The 19835-nt window shown below is 42.6% G+C and overlaps 1 protein-coding gene across 1 annotated transcript in view; it reads right to left on the bottom strand.

The window, feature by feature from the left end:
* Positions 1-19835, bottom strand: part of ANK1 (ankyrin 1) — a 402733-nt gene that overhangs the window by 126165 nt on the left and 256733 nt on the right. The window contains 4 exon segments of the mRNA XM_073622316.1: positions 358-543; positions 8863-8961; positions 9687-9785; positions 11960-12058. Of these exon segments, the coding sequence (XP_073478417.1) occupies positions 358-543; positions 8863-8961; positions 9687-9785; positions 11960-12058 (483 nt within the window).

Genomic DNA, 19835 nt, shown 5'->3' on the forward strand with positions numbered 1-19835 from the left:
CATCAACACAGACAGTGTTGATGCGGGAATACCTCCTGCCAAGCCATTGTCTACTCCCGGTAGGGGGGCGGAGAAGACAGCGAATATCGCTAGCAGCTATAGCAGCCGCTAGCGATAATCGCAAGAGAATCCGTCAGGCTGATTGTACCCAAGTTGATTGATCGATCGAACTGGGTATATTCAGCCTGCCCATTAACGGTTCAACTCTCAACTGATTGAGCCGTGTATGGCTGGCCTAACTTTTGCAATGGTAAAGAAAGGAAGAAACGAAGAAAAAAAAAAAAAACTCACAATATATCTTCAACCATGCAAAAAAAATAAAAAATGACTGGCAACTGCATAGCAGTACAAACTGACCTTTGACAATACATCTGCGTTGGGGTCATTCTGAAGCAGGACAGCGGCGGTTCGGGTGTCATCGTTTCGAGCTGCAATGTGCAGAGCTGGCAGTCGGACCTTTCCTTTCATCCCATAGCTGATGAGGTAAGCCACAACGTTCTCATGACCTTGCTGCAGAGCTACGGCCAATGGGGTAAAGCCGTCCTGTGGAAGGTTTTGAGAAAAAAAAAGAGATCCCCATTAGGATGTATAATTCTTGGTAATAACAAAGAAAAAGGAAGTTTAGGATTTTGTAGGTCTCATCAGTGATATGCTGCCCTCTTATATCACTTGAAGACTCAAATGGCAAGATTTCCCTGCTACAAATCCTGGCTCTGTTTCCTTTTATCTTGAAGAGCTGGTGTTCCAACTCAACAATGAGTGTTTCCACTCCTCACCTTGCATTGTCTATTATATAATATCAATCAAAAATCCCAGTAAGGAGAGTAGAAGACCAACAATTGGCTAAACTAATCAATAGCATGGAACGAAAATGGTTCATATTGCTTTGCCTGGTTTCTTCACAAAAAAGGTACTTTTCGTGTGGAAAACTGCATTGCAGTTTTATTGAGGCCTGTTAGGTTGCAAATAAGACGGGGGATTTTTTCTAAAGAAAAATAGAAACCAAACATGAGACACAGAAAACCTCCTAAGTGGCTCCCTCAGACCACAACAGTCTATAAGATGCCATTGGATGTGCCAGTTCATGGTGAAGAAGTCATACAGCTAATTTTCAAGCATATTTGCATACATGCAACATCTCCAGAGTTGCAATTCCTTGATGAACAAGGAATTTACTGTTTGTTTTACTGTGTCTTTTTGTATCAAATTCCCCTATTGGAGTAAAAAAAAAAAAAAGTCCAGGAGGCATCATACAAGGATACCGTTTAGAAGGTCATTGACCCATTTGTATGAGACAAGTCTGAAATCTTGCTATGTCCTCCACTCTGTCTCTGTGAATATAGGTCACGCATCCTTTAGGCAGAAGCAATTTGTGAGCTGCCACTTTACTCTAGCATTTTTTGCTGAATGACACGCAGAGGCCAATGGCAAGAAATGCTATAAAATGCAACTCCAAGAATCACGAAACACCAAAACCCCACAAGCTAATACACTACCATTAACTGTATGCCCTGGTGTGCCAGAAAATTGCTGGGGGTGGCTAGAAACCCTGACATATGGAATATTTCATCTCACGTTTATGCAAGTGACAGCTTTCTTCCTCTGACCCTCTAATCCACCAAAGCTAATCAGCCTGCCCCCCAATCCCCGTATAAGCTACCCACACCCTCAGATACCCCTACCATACCCCTCCCTTTTCCCGGTACCCTGCCCCTTCTATCTATTTCCCCCCTCGTTATCATACGCTCTTAGCTACATACATTTCTACAGTAGATTTCCTCTAACAGTCTAATATCTAATGTTGTGTCTGAGTTAATGAAGCTACATTATCTTCTAGCTATCCTCAATGCCTATGTGCCATTTAACTTTTGTACTGTGTTACCTAATATACAGTCTTGAGTATACTGTTTAAACTGTTAAAAATATTTTTTAATAAAAAAATATCCAGAATCGAAAACTGTAAAAAAGCTAGCTGTCAGTCTGGGATCAAATTAGATATAAAATCATCTTTATAATATGATTGTGTGCTCATTTTTTTTTAACTCTCATACCCCCGTGACTATTTGGGAGAAGATACCCCAATAGAATCTATCTCTCATTAAATTATTTTGTTGTAAACACCTCTCTTTTGTATATTTCTTTATCTCCCTTCTCTCTATATTAAAAATAATCCTCTTTCTTCCTTATCTCGCTCTCGTTTTCTGACAATACTCACATAACCTCTCTTTTTCTTTTGATATTTTCTTATTTCTTTGCTACTGTTCTCTTTATTTCAAATATTTTGCATTACCTCTTACAATGTAAAGTATTCATTAACCATAACCCTACACATTTTGCTGCATTTAATGGTTTCTTTAGGGGTTAATAGTGCCCATTTTATTGTTGGTAAAGTCAATTCACAAAGATTATAACATGGGTTTCTGAATATTAAAATGCAGCTACCTCCTGGCTGGGATTAACCATGAAGTGTCTGGTAAAGAGAACATAAAAGGAACCATTTAAGGATACATACATAGACACCAAAACAAATAAGTTCAGAAATGAAGTTATGTGTAATAAAATGGAATGACACAGGGAAAAAGTATTGCTAACTGAAATGTATTTAATTCTTTGTTGGTAATGACAGCTTTAAAACTAGTCTCATGCATTGTTCAGGTATGATTTTTGGCCCATTCTTCCACAGAGTCTTCAAATCTTGAAGGTTCCGTGGGCCTCTTCTATGAACTCTGATCTTTTCTTTCCATAGATTTTCTATTGGATTCAAGTCAGGTGATTGGCTGGGCTGTTCTAGCAGCTTTATTTTCTTTCTTTGAAACCAATTGAGAGTTTCCTTGGCTTTGTGTTTGGGATCATTGTCTTGCGGAAATGTCCACCCTTATTTTCATTTTCATCATCCTGGTAGATGGCAGCAGATTTTGATGCAAGAATGTCTTGGTACATTTTTTCATTCATCCTTCCTTCAGTGATAAGAAGTTTGCCAGTACAGTTTGCTGAAAAACAGCCCCACACCATGAAGTTCCCACCTCCAAACTTCACTGGGTATGGTGTTTTTGGGGTGATGTGCAGTGCCATGTGACCTCCAAACATGGTGTGTATTATGGCACTCAAAGAGTTCAATTTTGGTCTCATCTGACCAGACTATATTCTCCCAGTATTCCACAGGCTTGTCTAAATGTTGCACAGCAAACTTTAAACGAGCTTCAACATGCTTTTTCTTCAGCAATGGAGTCTTGCGTGGTGAGCGTACATACAGGCCATGGTGGCTGAGTGCATTATTTATTGTTTTCTTTGAAACAATAGTACCTACTAATTTCAGGTCTTTCTGAAGCACTCCACAATTGGTCCTCAGCTCTTGGACAACTCTTCTGATAATTATTTTCACTCCTGTGTCAGAAATCTTGTGAGGAGCATCTGGTCGTGGCCGGTTTATGGTGAAATGATGTTCATTCCACTTCTGAATTATGACCCCAACAATGCTCACTGGAACATTCAGAAGTTTAGAAATCCTTCTGTAACCAATGCCATCAGTATATTTTGCAACAATAAGGTTGTGAAGGTCTTGAGAGAGCTCTTTGCTTTTACCCATCATGAGATGCTTCTTGTGTTACACCTTGGCAATGAGAAACCTTTGTATAAGCCATCGGTTAAGAATGAACCAGCAGATATTAATTTGCACTGACAAAGGGCAGGTTTGCTTTTTAATTACTGATAGATTTAAGCTGGGGTCTTAGCTTTCCATGCCTTTTTGCACCTCCCTTTTTTCATGTGTTCAATACTCAGTCCATTTTATTACACATAACTTAGTTTCTAAACTTTTTGGTTTTGTTTTTTTGTATGTACGGATTGCATGTGTTGTTACAGACATGTGGTGAACATTTCATGTCAATAGCACCTTTAGAAATATATTTACCTAGAAAAATGGTGGCGTGTTGTTCAATACTTATTTTACCCACTGTATATACAGTGTATATACATATATAAATTTACTACAACTTTTAAGGACAGGAATGTTGAATCTTGCCATTTAAATGAAAATGCCGATTGTTATTATATTTTAGGACAGGGTGTACACATGTGTGACAGACTCACCCAAGACAGGGGCTTTTGGAGGGGACTGAATGCTAGCCTCTTGCCTTCCAACTATGGGCCCTGGCATTTGAGGGAGCTACAAGCATTTAGGAAGATGTTCTGTTATGTAATGCAAAATTACATTATTAACCACTTGCCGACCAGCCACCGCAGTTTTACTGCGGCAGAATGGCACGGCTGGGCGAAACAACATTATGTAGTATCACTTTGCCCTGTGGCCACTAGGGGCGTGTGCGTGCGCCTGCTGCTCGCCCCGGAGCCGATGCTAGTGCCTGGCGGTCGCTATCACTGCCGGGCTCCCGCGACCGCGGTGACACACTGAGAACTGGGATCTGTGTGCGTAAACACACAGTCTCCAGTTCTCTGAGGGGAGAAGAGACTGATCGTCTGTTCATACACAGTATGAACAGCGATCTGTCATCTCCCCTAGACAGTCTCCTCCTTCCTTCAGTTAGAACACAGAGAGGTAACACATTTAACCCCTTGATCGACCCCTAGTGATTAACCCCTTCTCTGCCAGTGACAGTTATACAGTAATCAGTGCATTTTTTTAACACTGATCGCTGTATAAATGCCAATGGTCTCAAAAATGTGTCAAAAGTGTCCGATGTGTCCACCATAATGTCGCAGTCCCAATAAAAATCGCAGATCGCCACCATTACTAGTAAAAAAAAATTAAAAATAAAAATGGCTAAAACTATGCCCTATTTTGTAGACGCTATAACTTTTGCACAAACCAAACAACATACACTTATTGCGATTTTTTTTACCAAAAATAGAAGAATACATATCAGCCTAAACTAAGGAAAAACAAATTATTATATATATTTTTGAGGGATATTTATTAAGCAAAAATTTAAAAATATTGTGTTTTTTTTTTAAATTGACGCTTTTTTTGTTTATAGTGCAAAAAATAAAAACTGCAGAGGTGATCAAATACCACCAAAAGAAAGCTCTATTTGTGGGAAAAAAAGAAAGTCAATTTTGTTTGGGTGCAGCGTCACACAACCTCGCAATAGTAGTTAAAGCGGCGCAGTGCGGAATCGCAAAAAGTGCTCTGGTTAGGAAGGGGGTAAAATATTCCGGGGCTGAAATGGTTAAAAATCCTCTGTCCCGTGTGAGTCTGTCACAACATGTACACATATAAGGTGTCTATAAAACTGACATTATGTAATATAAAGCTAAATTCCAAATATATCCCATTGAATATCCTAATACATTTCCACAGTATGATCGTTTTTAGGGCGTATTCCATTCTCATGTCACCTTGCCCTGTAGTCTATGACACGTTGCCTTTTTGCTGAGAGCCACAGATCCGTATGGGCTCAGATGGTGTCAAGGGCATTAAGACAATGGAAATTAATGATATTGACTAGTTTTGCTGCGTTAAGTAAACTGCATGTCAAAGTGCAGAAACAAAAATAGAAAAATTAATAAAAACGTCCCTTTTAGAGTCACATTTTTCATGATGAGGCAGATCAGGTTACACGTTATTATTAAAGTGACAGGTGCACAGGAGAGCTTTTTCTATGAATATTATTAATATCTTGTGGGAGTGAATGGAACTATCCCAGGAGGTCACATTTTTTTATATAAACAAATATTACGGTGCTGTTTCATCAGCCATTTTAACAATAAAATCATAATTAGATATGAAACGATAATGTCCTCAACCCTTAAGGGAAGCCTGCCATATCAGTTGTGTCAATGCTGTGCTCGTTTTGAAAATGCTAGTAGCCTGGTTCTCATAGTGTTCCACTGACTTTTTAAATCGCTGACCCACTTACTTCTCTTACATATCCGTTCTAGGCCAGTGACTCAGAAAATGTTGAAGCCACTGAATCATTGAACTAAAAGTTTAAATGAGGTCCGCATTGACGGGCTATGTCTTTCTCTGTAAAGAAGACCAAAGCACTGAGCACAAGGTCACCTATTCCACACCTCCCCTTCTTTTCCCATAGTTATTATAGGGGAAACAGGAATGGAACTGGTTTTGTTTCCCTATATTTAGTTAGAGATAAATAATGTTTGTGTAGCTGATTTTAAAAATTGTACTTCTCCAAGATGGCGTCTGGTTCCCATCGAATACATCAGTTGGTTTCGTAATTAAGATAAGCTGACATGTGACGGATGAGGCTTTAGTACCATACGCATTTGGGGACATTTTTTCTAGCAATATGGCGGTCACACATTCGCAGTAGTGATGATGCCATATTCCCCCCAAACCCAAGAACAGATTGTCATGTAAAGAGTTGATGCCTGGGACAGAATTTCACCACAAGGCTGCTACTGTGCCTGTCCCTGAACACTGTCCCCCTCCCACTCTTCTCAACATGCCTGCACTCCTGCTATTTCCCATTTCAACACCTCACCTGCACCTCTCTTACCGCTGTGCCAGCACTCCATCCCTCCCACCACAACACCTGACCCCCATTTTTCCCTCTAGGTTCTAACTGCCTCACACATGTTCTTGCCATGTCTGTATATACCCCATAGCAACCCCCCTAGCTTCACCACCACACCTGCAACCCCCTCAAACCACTGTGCTTGTCTCACCCCCTTTAAATAATACACTTGCACACCACTAGCACTTCCATTTGGTCTTATAAGTGTAGCGCACCCCACGTAGGATCCGCTGGTGAATAGGGATCCCCCACCCTACACAGTCAGGCACACTTGAGACAGGAAACTTTGTTTTTGTGTTTTATTTAGGGGTTAATAAACTTGGGTGTGGATAGGATGTTTATGGGATGCCCACTTGACTTATCAGCAAAGAACTCTTCAGGGATACTTCAACTATATACAATCTATATACACTCCTCTTCTGCCTCCTGCACAAACTTTCTTGCAGATCCTCAGTGGTGTCACCTTAGAAAAGTCTATAACAAAGACCCTATACAGGCAGAGACCATGGGCCCCTATTCTTGAGAACACTGGTGTGACACCACAAGCACTTTCACTGCACTTCCTCCCATGGTCACTGGTCCCAGCACCACCTCTCCAGGCTCTGCCAGCCCGCCTGGCTGAGCAGCCCCTTTCACTAGCCCACCTGGCTACATCCCACAGACCTCCCAGACTGCACACTCACCAGCCCACCCGGCTGACTTCTCCTGGAGACCTCCTGGACGTGCTTGTTGGCTCTTGATGTCCTCACTCTTGCAACCATGCCTCTGGACAGGACTCCTCCATGTGTTGTAACAGGATCCCTCCAGCACCTGAGCCCCAGGGCCGAGGTCACCCCCCCCCCAGACTAGGGGGTTACCCTCAAGGGCCATTGACGGCCTCCTCAGCACTCCATCTCCAGCCTCCACCCGACTCAACTGCCCCTACTGGCTTGACCCTGAGTATTTAAGAGGGGCCAAACCCCTGCCAGCCCATTTGCTGGGGATTGGCTGGTGCCCTCTTTAATACTCCAGGCAGCTCCTCCTAACCTCCCTCCCATTCTTATGGAAGCTTCTCCAAGATTCAAGCAAGTAGGGGGAGGTACCAGAGGTGCTGCCTGATGAGTCATCCAGCCCTGAGTCACTCATCCTGACCCAGATTCAACCCAGCCTGGCTCTCAGCCAGGCTAATGTACCTACACTAACAAACTATGTACACCTAACATTCTACGCTAGAGGGTGCTACATAAGGAATTGTATCACATGTGAAGAACCTATGAGAAGGGCATCGGAGTACTGCATTGGATATTGGCCCTGGAGCTGACATACACTGACCTAAGATGTGTACAAAGGGCATAGGGGTCGATTTTAAGAAATAGTTAGTTAGTAAACTAAAACAATAGTTACAGTGTACATTACAAGTTAAATTAATCAAATAAAAAAAAGGAAAACAGCCCCCCCCCCCCCCCACCCCCTAACATAAGCTAAAATTCCCCACCCAGGTATCTACATCTGGGGTTTACATTCTTGAGCTAAAAATCTAGAAGGGGGTTTAGGGAATCCAACCTTAGTTCAATTTAGTGGACTGGGAAGGGTGGGCAGTGTTTAACCTGTCCTTTAAGCTAAATGTCATATAACTTGGATTAAAATACCAATCTTATCCCTTTATCCCATAAAAATGGTGTTTTAACTAAAGCTTGAATGGCTCCATTTTTCCATTCTCCTCAACAGAGATTTCACAATACATTCCAGCCAAAAGGTAGCAGCATTTTAATGTGCAACGAAATGTGCTGTAATCTTTGCAAATCCATTGTAGTTTTTGGTAAATTGATCCTTGTGATAAAACATTTAGCAAAACTAGAAATGATGCTTTTGATCATAAAAAAACAACAAACAATGCAGCAAAAAGCCAATATCACATACATTTTTGTGAACTGACCCTTGAGTGGTTTACAGCTGCAGAAGTATGTCATGCGGAATATACAAGCTGTACTAATTAGTGGGAATAAACTTCACAACTGCATTACAGCAAGCCTTGTCCCATTATTGCCTGATTGTAACTAATGAGCTTCTGCCCTATTAATTAAATAATTGCACCATGAGGCCTCATGCATTTTATTAAAGTGTACATTACTCTCCATTGTTCAAAATAGGAGAGTAATGTAGAATTGTACCCCATGGAAACCAATCAAGTTTAATTTGTTATTTTTCCATCACAGGTTAGAAAATTAAGGAGATGGGTATTCTGGGAAAGAATGTGTTTAATTGCCATATGCCCTTTAGACAATTCGTGTTTCAAACAAATGGACAAATAAATCCAAACCTGCACATTTATGTCAAATTTCACTATCAGCCAATGCTCTCTGTTCTTGAGCATTTAGAAAGCACTGACCTCGGTAGCTAGGTTCTGATTGGCTCCACTCTCCAGGAGGAATTTGACCACGGGAAGATGGTTCTCTTGTGCTGCCATATACAACGGGGTAAATCCTTTCTGCAAACAGGAGACAGCAGCACAAAGGTCATGTGGCATCTATACAGGACACTTTTCTACCCCACTATGTACCTCAGCCAATCAGAGAACGTCTAGTATTCAAACAAGTACAAGGCTTTCTCTGAATGGCTGACCAGTGCTCAGCCCGACTTGATTTTGTTCGGGGATGGGGACAGGAAGTCTCTGCCGGAACACAGCACCGTATACTGTATATAGCTGATGCTACCTACTCGTACAATAAGCACATGCATCAGTGAAGTGAAGAGTTCCTTTGGGCCATCTTGGTCCAAACAAACTATTTAAAGCTAAATTAAACCTGGAGTTAGGCTTTAAAGGCTCAATTAACAAAGCTTTTTTTAAAAAAATTTTAGCCATGTGACATTCAAATCTCATTGGACGCTGAAAAAAATTACTTTTTTGAAAATTATGATCCTTATCCGATGTGTTGGCTTTGTGAATTGAGCCTTTTTACAAATGGTTAGAACATCATACACAAAATATACGAGTACAGATATTTAGTAATGCATAGTAAGCAGTAAGTAGTGTGTATATCTTAAGTGATCTATAGTTCTATTTTGGATAATGGTGTCTATATTCATTATCCATTGAAAGAGATACCAATTTTAATACTTTTAACACTAAAACTTATTTTTTTTTCTAGTAAATTAAATAGCACTGTGGAGCATTCTTTTTCATGTATAACATAAATACTATAGTCTGTTTACCTGTGACTGACTGTTGACGTTGGCCCCATAGTTGACAAGCTCCCGCACCACATCCAATTGACCAGCCAAAGCAGCAATGTGCAAGGCCGTGTTACCCTTCTATATAACCAAAATGACAACATTGATTAATAACATGAATAACAAAGACATTGATCTCATTTATCAAAGTGTCTGACATAGAAAAACTGTCTGTATTACACTATAACTACCAATTAGATTACACTTGAAAATAATGAGTGCAGTATAAGGGCCTGTGTAGACTGAGGTTGCTGTAAAGTGCTGTCTTTTGTATTTGAATTCCATGCTGCCCAAACGAACACCTTTGAACATAAAATGCACTAAAAGGCTGAGTATTATCTATTTGGGTAATGCAGTGGAAATGTAGCTCAATAGGACCTGTTGCATCCAAATAACTGCAAAATGAAGCAGGTCAAACACAGCTCCAGAACTGATATCTAAACTATACTATTGAATGAATTACAATGCCCATCCATACAAGTCCAAAAAGTTTATTGGCAGCTGTAAGTGGATATAGACTTAGGCTGGATTCACACTATTGAGAATTGGATGCAGGTTTCTCCACATCCAATTCGCATAGCAGGAGATTGTGACACATCTCCACATCGGCTCCTGTGCGAATCGCACAGGAGTCCTGTGCGTCTTTTGGTCCACTTCAGGTACGAATTCAGCCAAAAATTCAGGCTGAAATTGGACCTGAAACGGGGAATGGGGATGCACCGGACTCCTGCTGTGAGCCAGATCGTGCTGCAGTGTGAACCCAGTCTCAGTTCTTACTCAAAAGTAAACTATGGTCTTTCACAGTATTTTAGGCTTTGTGTGTGTATGTACTGCACATATATATATATATATATATATACACATGAAGTTTATTGGCAATCCAGTCTTCGTCTGTAGGGTTCAATATTCATTTGGCCAACCCTTTGCAACTATAACAGCTTCAACTCTTCTAAGAAGGCTGTTCACAATTTTTAGGAGTGTGTCTATGGGAATGTTTGATCATTCTTCTAGAAGTGCATTTGTGAGGTCAGGCACTGATCTGGACGAGAAGGCCTGGCTCGCAGTCTCCACTCTAATTCATCCCAAAAGAGTTCTATCGGGTTGAGGTCAGGACTCTTCACAGGCCAGTCAAGTTCCTCCACCCCAAACTGGCTCATCCATGTTTTTATGAACTTTGCTTTGTGCACTGGTGCGCAGCCATGTTGAAACAGGAAGGGGCCATCCCCAAACTGTTCCACAAAGTTGGGAGCATGAAATTGTCCAAAATGTCTTGGTATGCTGACGCCTTAAGAGTTTCCTTCACTGGAACTAAGGGGCCAAGCCCAACCCCTGAAGAACAACCCCACACCATAATTCCCCCTCCACCAAATGATTTGGACCAGTGCACAAACCAAGAATTTAGAAAAATGCAGGTAGGGATCAATCCGTAAAATGGGCCCACATCCAAAATTAGAACTATCGGAAAATATCCCCCTTGGTCGGACTATATTGGCCCAAATAGTATTATACAGACATCGTAAGAAGGTAAATTGTCAACAAGATATATAAAAATCCATACAAATTATATTAAACAAATTGTTAAACAAGAGCAACGGTAGTGGCTGGGATACAATTGAGTCAACAAAGTGCAAGGAACAACCATGTATACATAAAGTCCCACCAAGGGAGATCTTTTCTTATAGTGCACAAAGCACAAAGATTGGAGACTGCGAGCCAGGCCTTCTCATTCACATCAGTGCCTGACCTCACAAACGCGCTTCTGGAAGAATGGTCAAACATTCCCATAGACGGAAATGGTGGGCCAACTCAATATTGAACCCTACGGACTAAGACTGGGATACCAATAAAGTTCATGTATTTGTAAAGATAGGTGTCCAAATACTTTTGGTTTTATATATATATATATATATATATATATATATATATATATATATATATATATATATATATATATATATATATATGGCGAGAGAGAGAGAGAAACATAATCTTAATGTTATGCATGTGGGGCAGCCATATTTTCCTGTTATTTATACCGGATTTGCTTCCTACTACAGTACTGCACTGTAGAGGTACATGGGTTAGGTCATTAACGCTTTGATTAATATGATCCTGGAGAGACTGTTGAGTGGACATTGGTGAGACAGTACGACATGCATACAAAGAAAGAAATCATGATGTGGAAAATGCACAGAAGAAGACAGTGAACTACTTTTTAGAGAAAACCAGAGAAAGGATTGTTGTGTCGCTCTTACCTTGGTTGTAGTCTCCAACACAATCTCCTTGTGCAGCAGCTCACTGACCAGTTTGAGATGACCCTCTTTACTGGAGAGGTGCAGGGCGTTGAGCCCATTCTGCAGGGAACAGACAATTAATATGCACAGAGAAAACAGACTTTTGTGGTCAAAAGTGGTCTTATATATGAAAACCTTTCTACCACAATGTGTTAATCATTTCCTTCAGCATAATTACCACATTTTAAATTAGGTGCGTGTCCTCTGTTATCGCCAATAAACAGACATGGCTGAGTCTCAGTAGCTTACAGAGATGCTGTAGTAGCACTTACAATACCACATCCTTCGGACTAGTTTTGGGATATCCTGATGACTATGCAATCTGAAGCTTTTTACTAACACAGTGAAACCAGTCAATCCTCCCAATGTCAACTATATGTATTGCAGGAATATTGGTAAATGTTATACAGAACCTTACCTGCTTGTGTTCAGTAGATACTGTAATGAGATAGGCCTTTCCAGTTCTGACATCTTGATGGAGAAGAGCCATGTTTGCAGATTCTGGTTTTACTGTTATCCCATGATCAGCTTTAGTCTTGTTTAAGGATGGGCGAACGGTTCGGCCCATGCATAAGTTCGGGCCGAACTTGTGCTGTTCGGTCGTTCGACGAACAGCCAAACGGGTCGTTCGAATGTTTGTTCGGCCCCCGAACCGACCACAATGTATTGCAGCGCTGAACAGTGCATTGCAAGCCCTGATTGGCTGAAGCAGTGAAAGCTTCAGCCAATCAGGGCACAGAGCACTGTCAGAGTCATGATTGGACACTGTCATCATGACTTTATCCAATCATGGCTCATTCCTTCCCCACAGTATAAAAGTATTCTTTCAATGGAAGCCATTTTCAGTGTGATTTCAGCATGGAGAGAGATAGTACAGGGCTCTGTTCAGTGCTATTAGTTAGTTAGTGTGCTATACTGTGCTATTTTGCTTCAATTGTCAGTGTAGAATATTAGTTTAGTGTCAGTCTAGGGATAGTGTGAGTGTAGTGAGGAGGTCCATGATTCAGCTTTGCATAGTGTGCAGCTAGAATAGGGACAGCTCAGATAGTTTCATTGCAGTGTAGTGAGACCATGTCATTCATACATACATTAGTGTAGCGTAGGGACAGCTCATATAGTTTCAGTGTAATGTAGTGAGACCGTGTCAATAATCTTGACATTAGTGTATAGCTAGAGTAGGGACAGTTCAGATAGTGTCAGTGTAGTGACGGTTGAACACCGTCTATTTGATTGCTTTACTGCCAGTTTAACGCCATTTACTTCTGTGTGCGTTACTGCCAGTTTAACGCCATATAGTTCTGAGTGTGTTACTTTTTACTTAAAGTGCACCAAACACCTCTTTACATTGATTAAAGGGATCTATGTACAGATTTCAACTTCTTCTTTACATTTGCTTATAAGCACCGTCCCCTCCCTCCCAATAATGTCTGGGAGAACAACAAGGAGAGGCAGACATTCCCTTGGCACTGTAAAGGGGCCAGCAACAAATGTGTCCACAGGCCAAGGTGGATGTGGTAGTCAGTCCTCAGGCAGGGTATCATTTCCTCTGTTAGGGAGTTTGCCCGTGCTATCCAGCCACAGCATGCAGAGGAGGTGGTGGACTGGCTTACTAAACCTACCTCATCATCCTCATCCTCTGTCACACAAGCAGAGACAAGTGTGCAGTCCTCTGCAGTTGCCAGAGTGGATAAACCTGCCTCCTTGTCCACATCTATTCCTGCCATCAGGCATTGAGGAGTCAGCTGAGTTATTTGACCACAGCGTCAGCCACTTGCTCCTTGATGATGCCCAGCCATTACTGGATTCAGATGTTGGTTCTGAGGTTGAGGATGACAGGAACATGAGCCTAGAGAGAGGGAGGAATACTAGTAGACAAATTGATATTCATGTTCCTCAAGCCGCAGCGTATTGCCAAGTTGTCTCCAGTGGTAATGATGAAGATGGAGGAGATGGAGTTGATGATGATGATGATAAGGTCACTGATGCGACTTGGCTGCCAGATAGAGCAGAGGAGGAAACTGAAGGTGAGGCGGCACAACCCCAAGGAGGCCAACATCAATAAAAAGTAGAGAGCAGCCACCCTATTCCATCACATTCTGCAGCTGTTATCTCCTGGCCCACACCCCAAAGCTCAGCTGTCTGGGCCTTTTTCAGCACATCTGCAGCAGATCGCACTGTTGCTATCTGCAAACTGTGTCTCAGGCACATCAAACGTGGCAAAAACACCAACCATTTGGGTATCACATGCTTAACAAGGCATTTAACGTCCACCCACTCAGCCCGTTGGCAAGAGCAACTAAAACCCACACAAAAGGGGCACAAATCTGTCCCTCCTCCTTCTCCTTACCCACTTCAGTCTGCCCCTGCGATACCGAGTCATTACCTTTCAGCAGCCTCCACTGACAGGGATGATGGTATAGCACAGGGTGTCCCAGGTGTTAGCAGCACATCTGCCAGCAGCACACCACCAGCTGTAGACTGTAGCCAGCAAATTTCTCTGCCCCATCTGCTGCAGCAAGAAAAAAAATACAGTCCCTGCCACCCACATGCCCAGCATCTTAATGCAAGCTTGTCAAAGCTGTTGGCCCTCCAACTTCTGCCTTTCAGCCTGGTGGATTCTGCCCCCTTCCGTGAATTTGCACAATGTGCTTCACCACAATGGCAGGTTCCCAGTCGCTACTACTTTTCACGTAAGGTCATTTCATCTCTCTACCATCACGTGGAAGGGAATGTTCTGGCATTGTGGGCAAGGCAGTCAGCCGTAAAATCCACCTTACTGCTTACACGTGGTCCAGCAAGCATGGGCAGGGATGATATATTAAGTTCACAGCACACTGGGTAACGCTGCTTGCAACTTGAAAGGATGCAGGACAGGGCTCAGTGCTGCAGCTTGTTGTGCCCTCACGTCTCCATACATAGGGGACAGGAACCACACCGGAGCAGAAATTCTTACAGCTCTGCAGGGACAGGCCCAGAGGTGGTCCACACCACTCCAGCTGGAGCCAGCAATGGTGGTGTCCGATAATGGCTCAAACCTCCTGTCTGCCCTTAGACAGGGAAAGTTGACACATGTGCCATGACTGGCACATGTCCTCAATTTGGTGGTGCAGCATTTCCTAAGTACGTACCCAGAGTTGCAAGATGTACTAAAGCAGGCCAGAAGAGTCTGTAGCCATTTCAGGTGGTCATACATAGCTAATGCTCGGTTGGCTAAAATACAGTGGGAATTCCGCCTGCCCATAAACCGCCTGATTTGTGACATGCCCACCAGGTGGAACTCAACTTTGGGAATGCTGCAGTGGCTATACATGAAGCAGAGGGCCGTCAATGAGTACCTGTTCCAGTATGGCACGATGACAGGCTCAAGCTGCCTCTGCTTTTTTTCCCCACGCCAATGGCTGATCATTAAGGATACATGCACTGTATTGTCACCATTTGAGGAGAACACAAGGATGGTGAGCAGTGACAGTGCATGTATCACTGACACAATCCCTGTTGTGTTCCTGCCGGAGCAGACTCTGCGTGGCATTATGGACATGGTACTGGAGGCAGAGCAGCAGGAGGAAGAGGAGGACTTCCTTTCCTCTCAAGGCCCACTTTATCCAGACACCATCATTCCTATGTCACAGAGCACACAGGAGGAGAGAGGGGAGGAGGATGAGGAGGAGGATTCTGGCACTTTCATAGGCTTCGAAGAAGAGAAAGACATGTGTCAATCTGTAAGCGATGGCTTTCCAACCCCAGGACTCTTGGGAGTAGTACATGGCTGGGAGGAGGAAGTTCCGGATGCGGTCATCCTGAGTGACCCCGAGGAGTCTGCTTCTCAAGCTTTGGCAAATTTGAGGTGCAAGGGCAACCTCATGTTTCAAAGCCTGCGAAAGGACCCAAGAATACGTGGCATAAAGGAGAAAGGTAATTACTGGTTGGCAACCCTCCTTGACCACCGTTATCAGGGGAAGGTCTCAGAACTCATCCTGTCCTCATAGAGAGCGCATAAGATAAAATCTCTTGAAGACACGTTAAAGGGGATTTTATTTAACATTTTTTCTGACTCCAGTAGGTTACAGTGTCTTGGAAAACGTTGTTTTGAGTCTTCTGTTGGTCAAGAAAGGAGCGTTGGAGAAGGGATCCACCTAAGTGAGGCATTTCAGAATTTTTTTTAGTTCTCGCCGCCCAGGGCTGTCAGCTTCCACATCCCATCGGCAGCGTCTGCATCACATGGTGGACGATTACCTTGGAGCCAAAACAGAGATGGAGAGTTTTCCAGCTAACGATCCACTGACTTACTGGGTCATGAGAATAGACCACTGGCCAAAACTTGCCCAGTATGCTATTGAGTTGTTGGGCTGCCCTGCATCCAGCGTGCTTTCAGAACTGCAGGAGGTTTCGTTACTGATCATAGAACGCGTCTGTCCAGAGACTCCATGAACCATTTGACTTTTATAAAAATGATTCAGTCCTGGATTACCAGCTATGAAGCCCCTGATGCCGATGTCACTGATTAAGGCGTTTTGGGATGCGGAATCTCTGCAGGACTTTGAGGCTGCCTAGCATTGAGGGTGTTCAATCATTTCATCTGGAAGAATGTTTTTGGTATAGGTTTCATGGGCACAATTAACACCCAAAGACCAATTTTTTAGCACCTGTTTCACAGGTGCAAATCATTGCAATTTTTTACAGCAAGGCCAATTCTTGCTTTCATCAAGAGTACCTCTATAGGGTTACAGTGGGAAGGCGCCCCCGACACCCAAAGAGTAATTCTTCTGCACCTGTTTGACAGGTGCATATCATTGCAATTTTTTACAGCATGGCTAATTCCTGCTTTCATCAAGAGTACCTCTATAGGGTTATGGTGGGAAGGCGCCCCCGACACCCAAAGAGTAATTTTTCTGCACCTGTTTGACAGGTGCATATCGATGCAATTTTTTACAGCAAGGCCAATTCCTGCTTTCTTCAAGAGTACCTCTATAGGGTTACAGTGGGAAGGCGCCCCCGACACCCAAAGAGTATTTTTTCTGCACCTGTTTGACAGGTGCATATCATTGCAATTTTTTACACCAAGGCTAATTCTTGCTTTCATCAAGAGTACCTCTATAGGGTTATGGTGGGAAGGCGCCCCCGACACCCAAAGAGTAACTTTTCTGCACCTGTTTGACAGGTGCATATCGTTGCAATTTTTTACAGCAAGGCCAATTCTTGCTTTCATCAAGAGTACCTCTATAGGGTTACAGTGGGAAGGCGCCACGACACCTAAAGACCGATTTTTACGCACCCGTTACTTCCAAAGTTACTATCCAAATTCAAAGTGACACCAGAATGTATCCAAAAAATCTCTAATCTTGTTCCCAGTGCACTACATTGTGGCCTCATCATACACACTGGCTCCCCAGCTGTTGCTCAGCAAAATAAAGGTAGCTTGCAGGGAAAATGTCATTTTGGCTTTATAAATGAAATTATTGCTGCAAAAGATTCTAGACATGGTACAGATCTGCCACTTTACAGGTAGACTAAGGGGACCCCCAGGCACTATATTGGAAGGATTTTTTCATTTATATGCTTTCACTTTAAAAATCAAAATATCACTGCTCATTTAAAAATGACGTTTTTCACAAACTTTTTTTTAGTAATACATGTCCCCCAGGGCAAGACCCGGACCCCTATAACCATTGTATGCCCAATTACTTGCATATAAGCCTCCAAAATGGCCACTTTTGATTTTTGACGTTTGGATCCCATTGACTTTAATGGGGTTCGTTATTCAAGTCCGAACTTTCGCAGTGTTCGAAAGTTCTGCTCCGAACTGAACAGAGATCTGTTCGGCCCAACCCTAGTCTTGGTAATGAAAAGGAATGTACCCCCACACCTTTAAGGTTTCTGTATAAGTTTGCTTCAAAACTTCTTTTCTCCTTACACAAATCAATGTTCATGCAGAAGCAGTTTAAAGGTACTTGGTGTCACTCAGAAGGAGGTCTGAAGAAGGTCGGAAGTTTTTGTAAAGGACTTCAAAAGGACCTCACAATTGTCTCCAATTGGCCTTAAATGCAAACTGAAAGCACCATGAGAGCACATTGAATTTGCTTATCCACACAAGCGCTAATGCTGCGTACACGCGATCGGACATTCTGATAACAAAATCCTGGATTTATTTCCGACTGATGTTGGCTTAAACTTGTCTTGCATGCACACGGTCGCACGACTGTTGTTGGGAATTCCGAACGTCAACAACGCAGTGACGTACAACGAGCCGAGAAAAATAAAGTTCAATAGCCAGTGCGGCTCCTCTGCTTGATTCCGAGCATGCGTGGAATTTCGTGCGTTGGAATTGTGTACAGACGATCAGAATTTCCAACAATGGATTTTGTTGTGGGAAAATTTGAGAACCAGCTCTAAAATTTTGGTTGTTGGAAATTCTGACAACAAATGTCCGATGGAGCCTACACACGGTCGGAATTTCCGACAACAAGCTCACATCGAACATTTGTTGTTGGAAATTCCGACCGTGAGTACGCGGTATTAGATCTGCGGGCCTTTATCAAACTCCCAAGTGAAGTAAACCTAAGGTCACTGCCAGTGAAGCCTATATTTCGAACTAGGAAACACGAGAAATATGGGAATCCCCATTAGAAAATCTTGTCCTGGTGGCAAGGAGCAAAAGCTTGGTATTTTTGTTGTTAATCACAGCTGGCTGCAGATTTAAATGCAAAAATATTTAAAGAAAAAACCAACACATTAAACTTTAACTTATTTTACAGCTGCTAAACTGCAGGCTTTGAAACCCAAGGTTCTCTTGTGCGCTTTTATTGATTCATCACTACAATGAGCAGTCTTGCTGACCAATAGTGAGGCACAGAAAGTAGGAGGGGGTGGGCTAAACCATGATTATAAGACCTTTAGTTGTTCTTTGCATATTATAGTGTCCTAAATTTTGAGGTTCACAGAGCCATTTGCAAATGTATAATCATAATTAAGGTACCTTAAGATGTCAGATGTTCTTATCTGCCTGAAGTTTATCAGCTTGGAGTTAATTTGCACCAAAGCAGGAAATAAGTTTTGCAACAGTTACAATATGTTCTTCTTTAACCATGAATAGCGTTCCTCTGTAAGCTATGTTTCCAAGAATTGTATTTTATTAGATTTGTATCACTCAAGTTACTGGATAAACAGGGCGTAGAGTGTACTTGCATCTCCGTCACACAAGGATTAATGTTGAGCTTGGTTTTGGCCATGGCTTTTTTCAGCAGGAACGCAAAGGAATGCAGTTCTGGAACCTCCAGCACTAATTGTATGTAATGGCAAGGGGTGCTGGGGACCGCTGCAGGGTCTATTGATGCTGGCTGATGGGGGGATCTTATGTTGCGGGGGGGGGGGAGTTTTTGCTGGTAAGGATCTATTGTTGAGAGAGGGGTCTATTGTTGCTGGCTGCTGGAAGGTCTATTGATGCTGACTGTGGGGAGATTTGTTGTTGCTACCGGGGGTCTATTGTTGCTGAGGGGGTATTTTGTTGTGGGTGGCCCATTGTTGCTGGGGGGTCTTATGTTGCTGGGAAGGATCTACTGTTAAGTAGGGGGGTTTAAGGTTTCTGTCTGCTGGAAGGTCTGTTGATGCTGGCTGCGGGGAAATCTGTTGTTGCTGCCAAGGGTCTATTGTTGCTGGGGGTATATTTTGTTGTGGGTGGTCCAATGTTGCTGGGGGGATCTATTGTTGCTGGATGGTCTATTTTAAGGCTTTTCTTGTTATCATTAACACATTCCATCCAAATTACTTAGCTCCACAAATGTTACTTGGTTCTGTATTCTATAAAATGAGGCCGTACAAGGAGGTGGGTAGCAGGTGGAAC

This window comes from Aquarana catesbeiana, linkage group LG03 (genome assembly GCF_042186555.1).
Source record: "Aquarana catesbeiana isolate 2022-GZ linkage group LG03, ASM4218655v1, whole genome shotgun sequence".
Lineage (NCBI taxonomy): Eukaryota > Metazoa > Chordata > Amphibia > Anura > Ranidae > Aquarana > Aquarana catesbeiana.